At 33.4% G+C, this 9324-nt stretch overlaps 1 protein-coding gene across 1 annotated transcript; it reads left to right on the top strand.

Annotated features, from left to right (window-relative positions):
- The first annotated feature begins 6992 nt into the window (after positions 1-6992).
- Positions 6993-7922, top strand: LOC124959197 (olfactory receptor 4P4-like). Its single transcript, XM_047517795.1, has one exon. It carries the CDS (start codon positions 6993-6995, stop codon positions 7920-7922), a length of 930 nt encoding a protein of 309 aa, XP_047373751.1.
- The last annotated feature ends 1402 nt before the right edge of the window (positions 7923-9324 follow it).

Raw genomic sequence — 9324 nt, forward strand, 5'->3', positions numbered from 1 at the left:
CATCCTCTGTGATCATTCACTTCCATTGTGGTAGATACAACTTGGGCTACATGGAAGGTGCTGGCCAGGACAGCATAGGTGTGTTTGCTCAGATCTTCTGGCTCCAGTGGCAGCAGGTGCAGTGTGGCCACTTCAAGATGGCTTTTCCTTAGTTCCGCATGGCCAGTTGGGAAACACAGGGCACTTTTCAAGTAGCAGTGCACAGTGCAGCCTCTGGATCCCCTAAGGGCAAGCTGCTTTCCTCATCTCAGTTTTTTCCAAACAAAAATCTGTCCATAGTATTTCTCTGTGTTCTCCCTTCCTCTTTCCCAAATGAGGAAAAACTACCACAACTGCTGCTGGTGCCACAGCCAGCTTGGCTCCAATGTAGTCTTTCTTCTTCTTTTAATGTACCTAAATTTCTGAGTTCCTAAGACATACTGACAGATCCATATTGAGTTTTAGTGAAATCCCTCTTTCACCCACCTCACAGAGAAGCAGTACTCCTTCTGCTTGAATCCTGAACCACAGAGCAAATACTAACCACAGAGCAAATACTAATACAGCCACCATTTCTATCCCACCATTTTGGATACCTCTTGACTAGGTGATCTTTCCAGGAATCACTTTCCACCACATTATAGTTTGTCTACAAAAATATCTCCAAAGTGCATTTATAAAGTAAGTTTAAATTTCTGGCAAATTGCATACAAAAAAATTTAAATGATAGTGCATCACAATCAAGTGGGTTTCATCCCAGGGATGCAAGTTTGGTTCAACATCTGGAAATCAATAAATGTAATTCACCACATCAACAGACTTAAAGTTAAGAATCATATGATCATTTCAATAGAGAAAGAAAAAGCATTTGATAAAATACATCACCCCTTCATGCTCAAAACACTAGAAAAATATAAGGATAGTAGGAACATACCTCAATATTGTAAAGGCTATCTATGCTAAGCCCAAGGCCAACATCATTCTGAATGAAAAAAAGAAAAAAGGAAAAAAAAAAAAAAACTGAAAGCATTTCCTCTAAAAACTGAAACAAGGCAGGGATGCCCTTTCTCACCACTTATATTCAACATCATCCTTGAAACTCTAGCCAGAGCAATTAGACAGACCCAAGAAATTAAAGGGATAAGAATAAGAAAGGAAGAACTGAAACTATCACTAATTGAGATTACATGATTCTATATTTAGAGGATCAAAAAAATTCCACCAAAAAACTTCTATCAGATTGGGGGTTAAGGGAAAAATGGAAGAATTGTGGATTGTGTAGAGGGAAATGAAGGGTGGTGAGGGATTGGAGGAGAAGGAAAGATAGTAGAATGAGACAAACATCATTACCCTGTATATATGAATGGTTACAAAAACAGAGTGACTGTACTTTGTGTACAACCACAGAAATGAAGTTGTACCCCATTTGTGTAAAATGAATCAAAAAATAATAAAAAAATAATTGATAAAATGTATTTCTCAGAATGTGACTATGTACACAAGAGTTAAGAAAGTTTTGTTGTTGTAAATGGGTAATTCAAGCAATTCTGTACCTTTTTACAGGAATTGGTTAGTAATTTTAAAAGTATCATTATTTTATTATACTATAGAACTCAACTTAGCTGAGGTCCACCAATTGCACAAGCACATGAAATAAACCACTGGATTTAAATATAACTAGGATGGATGCATATTAGAACTCTCCAAAGGGGCAAGGAAAAACTGGAAACTAAACCTTGCCGTGAAGGACACTTGCAGGTATTTTTGTAGACATATATTTTCATGTCTAATGATATTTACTATTCCCCATCAAGATTAATTTGCTCTTCTGTTGTTTGAAATTTACTACAAATGAGCTCTGCCATGATAGTCATGTAAGCCATATTGTCATTTATTATGTTGTTCCTACTCAGACAAGGTGTGATTCTATTTTACTAATTATAGATCTACATATAATTGATGAAATATTTCTACTGCAAAGCATTGTTTTAGAATTTTACTAATACAAAAATTTATACAGAAATAACAAAAGAACTATGTTAACCAGCTAGAATTGTAAGATGAACAATTTTGGAGAATTATACTACTTTATTCCAGGGTATCATGTAAAATTTCTATGTTCAAAGCAATGTAGCGTTTTCATAACAATATCCAAATACAAAAATGGAGCAGACTGGCCTGGGATTGTAGCTGACTGGTAATGCAATTTCTTAGCATGGGTGAGGCCCTGGATTCAATCCTCAGCATCACATAAAAGCAAATAAATAACATTTAAATTCTTTTAAAAAGTGCACATGCAATTTAACACATATATATGTATATATACATATATCTATATATATGGACCAGATATATGTGTATATATTCATATATGTGTGTATATATATATATATATAATATATGTATATATATTTCAAACAGATTTGAAAGTTGAATGCCTGCATTTGGCTCTCATCATCATAGATTTCATGAAAGATAGCCTCCTACCATACATATATATACATATGTATATATATGGAACAGACAAAGAAATCCAAAATTAGGAAAATGATATACACTCAACTAATAGTGATGAAAGTTTGAGAATTCATATGCAATTAAAGAAGAGAAAAGAAAGTCCTACCAACAAAAGGTGATGGATCAGAAGCAAAAAAGCAAAATGACAACCACAACAAAAAACACAAACAGAAGAATTTTCTGATATAGGTCACATTGAATAAAACTTTAAATAAAAATGGATTTACATACAGATGTATAGTTTATAAGAAAAAAAGAAGATCTAATCAAAACCACCCTAAGATTCCATCTCACCCCAATTAGAATGGTGATTATCAAGAATACAAGCAACAACAGGTGTTGGCGAGGATGTGGGGAGAAAGATACACTCATACATTGCTGGTGGGGCTGCAAATTAGTGCAGCCACTCTGGAAAGTAGTGTGGAGACTCCTTAGAAAACTTGGAATGGAACCACCATTTGACCCAGCTATCCCACACCTTGGCCTATACCCAAAGGACTTAAAATCAGCATATTACAGAGATACAGCCACATCAATGTTCATAGCTGCTCAATTCACAATAGCCAGATTGTGAAACCAACCTAGATGTCCTTCAATTGATGAATGGATAAAGAAACTGTGGTATATATATACAATGGAATATTACTCAGCCATAAAGAATGATAAAATTATGGCATTTGCAGGCAAATGGATGAAATTGGAGAATATCATGCTAAGTGAGATAAGCCAATCTCAAAAAGCCAAAGGACAAATGATATCGCTAATAAGTGGATGATGACACATAATGGGGGGTGGGAGGGGTTAGTGTTAGGGTTAGAGTTAGGGTTAGGGAGGGGGGCAAGAATGGAGAAAGGAAGGACTGTACAGAGGGAAAAGAGGGGTGGGAGGGGTGGGGGGAAGGGAAAAAAATAACAAAATGAATCAAACAGCATTACTCTATGTAAATTTATGATTACACAAATGGTATGCCTTTACGCCATGTACAAACAGAGAAACAACATGTATCCCATTTGTTTACAATAAAATAATTTAAAAAAAAAGAAAAAAGAAGATCTTTGCAATCTTGGATTATTCAAATAATATTATATGCCTTATCGAAAGTATGAGCCATCAAAGTGACAAATGCCACTGAATTAAAAGTTACAACTTTGGCAGCACAACAAGTTATCTGATTAGGGATGAATTCAGTTTTCAGGATGTGAAAGCAGTACCTGCACACATCCTTGAGGTGAATCCTGTTGTATTTGTGTAGATGTGAGTTAAATGTCCAGCTCTCCTGTGTGGACTGATAATAGGTTAGGTTCAGTGAAGTTTCATAAACACTGGGAAACATGTTGACACGAACACCAGTAATATCCTGGATTTTAATACTGTAGACTGAAATTGTAAAATAATTCAAATATTCACAATAACTTGACTTTCAAAGCATTACAATAGGTAGCAAACTTAGAAATACCCATTTTCCTCCTTCTATTGTTTAACTAGATATTCCAGCTACCTACTTACACTCTAGAAGCTTCTGTTGGTCTGTCCTCATAAAATGAAAATAATTCTCATGTAACCATGCAATTTTTTTGTGTAAAATAAAAGAATCTAAACTCAATAATCTCTTCATAGATTGTTTTTCATTAACTTCCTAAGTGGTTTAATCCTAACCAGATTTTATATCATATAATTTAACTTTAAGAAGTCTTAATTTTATGAGGAAACTTTACATCTGTGCATTTGTATACGGTAGAGAAGGTGAAAATAACTGAACACCGTTGTGGGCAGATGAAGCTGAGGTTAAACCACTGTGGATATTGAATAGAGACAGAAAACTGAATGATCAACAGAATAAATATTTTGCAGCATTCTTCTGATTGGATATCTTTTTACTTGATGTATTATTTCTGTTCATGCACAGTGTATGTATAAACAATGTTTAATATTTTATTTTTCTTTTATTTTGACTCTCATTTCAGAGTCTTCCATTCCAGCTATGATATTTCCCAGCAACAAATCATTGGTGCCTTTTAGTATCTTGTGGATCACTGAGCTTATTGATCTTTTTGCACAATGAGGATTTTAATAATTATTCAGATTTAAAAGTTGAATGCCTGAATTTGGCTCTCATCATCTCAGATTTTATGAAAGATAGCCTTATACCATTACAAACTATATTATTTCTCTTTGATTTATCAGAAAGCTGGAGGAGCACAGGGAGGGCAGTCTGCTGCACTGTCCTGACTATAGCATTTTAGGGCCTTAGGGGAAATAGTGCATGAGCCACAAAAACCCAAAAGTGGAAAGTAAATACTCAGAGGCACCAGGGACATTACCAAGGGCAGAGTCTTGGCAGTATTTGTCCAGGGCCTGCTTAGAAATGCCTTTGGGAATGATCTTAGGGTTTTCAAAACCTATTAATTCTTGCATTGACACTTAAGTTTATATTCTGCTCTTCCTAAACTTATCCCCACAGTCAAAGGCATTAAAAGAAACAACACTTTGTGCTTAATATGTGTGTTAATTGTTGAAGAAATTTCAAATAATTTTTGTTCATCAATCTGAGCTCATATAAAATAGTTAACTAGATACTCAGAATTTCCATCTGCTTTTCTAGTGGATAAAATTCCACCTTTCACATTGTAGATGGATTTAGTTAATAACTGAAGTTATGGCTCTTACAAAACCTATAGAAAATTTGACTTGTTAATATTTCCAAAACATTCTCAGAGAATCAATGTTGGTGTGTTAGAATGCCTGCATTGCAACTTTCTGCCTTTTATTTCAGATTTTAATAGAGGGAACAAATTGGCAAGGTGAGTATCTGAGAGAGGAACTGTGTTTGATGAAGTCTTAATCTAATCTCCACTTACTGAGACCTGATGGTCAGTGAATTACTCCTACAAATGGGTTTGTGGAGAGTTCCACCAACCAAGTTTTAGGTTATTATACACTCTTAAATTTTTCTAGACAATTTCATTCTAAATGTTACTAATGCTTTTGTAGCATGTGATAATTTTGTTGCTATGAAATATTTTGGTCTTCTTTGTTTTTTATTGTGGAATATTATAAGCACAATTTAAGTTAAGAACATTGGAGCTATAGACATTTTTAAGAAGGTCATGGTTTTTGTTCTGTTCCATTCTGAGGCTTTTATGTATTCTTCCATATTCATATCAAGAAAGAGCTGCTTGAATTTTTACACACTGAAAAAATTCTCATTTTTCAGAATACAGGCTATCTTATGATAGACTACTCTCATCTGATCTGATTGAGGTAAGCTTACACATGTCACACTCAAATGCACTAAAAGTATTTAAATATATGGCGGACACTGTACCTTAAATATAAGGGCATCAACAATGTTTATAGTCAAGTAACTACGTTTTCAGAACTTTTGATACTCCCCAAAATAAAGGAATCATTTGGCTATATGTTTGAAGGTATAAACAAGTAAAAACAGATGAAAGAAAGAAAGAAAGAAAGAAAGAAAGAAAGAAAGAAAGAAAGAAAGAAAGAAAGAAAAGAAAAGAATTATGATTAGTTTTAAGAAATGCCCTAGAATAACCTCTCAGTAGTCTATCTTACTATTATTTACAAACACAATATCAATATTGAGGTTTACCTGATCACATTCATTAAATTCACATTGCTCTAACCCTGTGCTATTTTCTATTTATTTCTTCACTGGAGTATGTGTGTGCATCCCAACTTCATTAACTGCTGAACTACGAACTTAAAGAGGAAAAAGTGTAGGAGCTGAATAGCTATGGATCATCAAACTCGCATGACACTTGGGGATTTCACAACATTCCATGGATTCATCATTGCCTTCTGAATTCTGCAACATTGTCTTGGTGCAGATGAGGAAAATGAGGCCTGGAGAGTCTGACAATCAGCTTGAGGATCCCATTGGTCAGTTCATTTTTCCTTCTTCCTGGTGTGTACCCTCTGTGCTGTCACTGCCCTTACTTCTTCAGCATTGCTTAATATCCTTTATTTCTTCATTTTACAGTTTTAATTTTCTTAAGAGGTTTCTTTACTTACCATCATCATTGGCAACAAAATCTTACTTGTTTCAATTATAATAATTCTCACTTGAATTTTCTATTTTTCCTTTCATATTTATGCTAATAGGAAAGTCATATCATTTAAAATTTTTTCTTCTATTAGAAAAATTCAGCTTTCACTTTAATTATGTGAATGTCAGTAATGTTTTCAATTTTCAAAATAAGATTGAAATATTTTTAAATAATTACATGTAAAATTGAGAAAATACACAATTATTATTGCTAACCCATTCTATATTTATACAAGACATAATAAATAAGAAACAGCATTTTTTTATGAATCAAGGTTACTTAATCTTATGATTCCATGCATGTTAATTTAATTTTTAGTGCATTTTGTAGTATGGTAATCAGGTTGTTTCTTTTTCACTTAAATTTCTGGTTTCTTTCTGTCTTTCAGATATTAAATTTATTTGTGGAATTACTTACCCAACTTAATATATGGAAATCCAGAGAAACATCTCAGAATTCATTCTTCTGGGACTTTCTGATTACAAGAATGTGCAAATATTTTGCTTCATCCTGTTCTTACTCTGTTTTGTTGCCCTGCTGGTAGGAAACTCTCTGATTCTCATTTCCATTCTATGTAACCCTCTTTTCCACCAACCCATGTACTATTTCCTTAGCCAGTTATCATTTCTGGATATCTGCTATACCTCCAGTGTTACACCCAAATTGATCAGTGACCTGCTAGAGGGGACCAAAACCATTTCCTATGGTTATTGTATGTTCCAGGTCTTTACCACACACTTCTTTGGCAGCATTGAGATCTTCATTATTACAACCATGGCTTTTGATCACTACATTGCCATCTGCAGACCTCTCCACTACATGAGGATCATGAACAGGACAAAATGCAACTTCCTAATTTTAGCTGCCTGGGTTGGTGGGGCTGCCCATTCTTTTCCTCAATTATCTATGACAATGCACTTGCCTTTCTGTGGTCCAAATGAAATCTATCACTACTTTTGTGATATTTTTCCTTTGCTAAAAATTGCCTGTACAGATACCTATGTGATCGGTGTCCTTGTGGTTGTCAGTTCAGGAGTGATCCTATTAGTCATATTTGTTATTTTATTTCTCTCTTATGCTGTTATTTTGTTCACTTTAAGGAATCACTCAGCTGAAGGAAGACCTAAAGCCCTCTCTACCTGTGCATCTCATATCTCAGTGGTAGTCTTATTTTTTATGCCAGCCATCTATTCCTACCTTAGACCTCATGCTGCTTTCCCTGAGGATAAAGTGCTTGCATTATTTTACACAATCATCGCTCCCATGTTCAATCCCTTGATATATACTTTGAGAAATACCGAGATGAAAAATGCTGTGGGAAAAGTTTGGTGTCATATTCTGTTCTCAAAGGAAACATAGTTAATTTAAAAAAATCATCAACTATTCACTTATAAAATAAAAAAAAACTAGATATGAATTAAGTAGTTAGAAACTCTGTCATAGATCATTAACAGAATGAATGAAGGCAATAGGATTTAGACCTTTAAAGGAATATGTAATGAAATATTAATCAGACCTAGCAAAAATGTTGTAATCTTAATTTTGTTGATTTTTGAGATGAAATAGTTGCAGTTACTTGTATAAAAAGTATCTGAGCCAAAGCAATTAAGGAGGTACTTGAGCAGTAAGTTATATTATAAAAATGTTTTAAATGATATTTTGAAAAAAATGTGGGCATTGGTTTGGAACATAAAATGACACATATTTTTTGGGTAATAGAAAAATTTAAACATGTTATTGAAATGCTATCTTTAACTTTCTCGTAGGGTATTCACATGCACCTCATAGAGTAGCATTTAGCAATCAGTTGGGCAACAATGAAATAAGTGCATCAGAATATGTAATAAAGTGGATTTAGGGGATCAAATTTCCTGAATTTCAATGGAAAGAATACAAATAACTGGTGAAAGGGAGAAGACAATAATTGTTAAGGCATACTCTTAGTGGCATTATACCGATTATCCCAAATGTAATAGCATTTTCCATAAAACCTAAGGAACTTTTTATAAAATTTGTTTTCCTATCCATTCATAGCTAAATCAGATGAACAAATCAGACCATTGGGTCTCATTGAAAGACCTTTAATGCTTCTGTGAAAGAAAAACAAAAAAGACAAGAAATGCTTTAGAAACAAATTAATTTTAGAATATGAGCAAATTAACTTATGAATAATTATATTTATAGTATTCTTCTTTGTAATTGCCCCAAATTGGAAGAATCAAAATTGTCTTTCATTGATTTTGTGAACAAACAAACTTAAAAACCAAAACAAAAACAAAAATGAGTGGATTATTATTCAATGCTAATATACAATGGGTCATCAAGGCATAAAAAGACATGGAGGAAACTTACATGCATATTGTTAGTCAATTAAATCAATTTTGAAGGGCTGTGCATGTGTAGGGTAAAGTATATATAGGAAATCTTTGTAACTTCTAATGAATTTGGCTCTAAAAATAAATTTATGTTAAAAAAGTTACACCACAATATATTAATCAAAATCATCCTATAAATATGAAAGAAACTTCTGAGAGATTTTTCTAGAGAAACCAAAAGAAAATTACATCAAAGGTGTTTCCGCATCCCAAATAGTATTTTTTTAAATGCTTTTCTTAGAAAAATAAACAGATATTATTATGGAGAAAGGACTTTATTATAGATTATATGAAAAAAGGAAGATAATTACCATTCTGAGGACTTTTAGAATTTGGAAATATTGCAAGAAGTTAAAACCATCCTGGAGGATTGGTAACATAAGGAC

Source organism: Sciurus carolinensis, chromosome 11 (assembly GCF_902686445.1).
Source record: "Sciurus carolinensis chromosome 11, mSciCar1.2, whole genome shotgun sequence".
Lineage (NCBI taxonomy): Eukaryota > Metazoa > Chordata > Mammalia > Rodentia > Sciuridae > Sciurus > Sciurus carolinensis.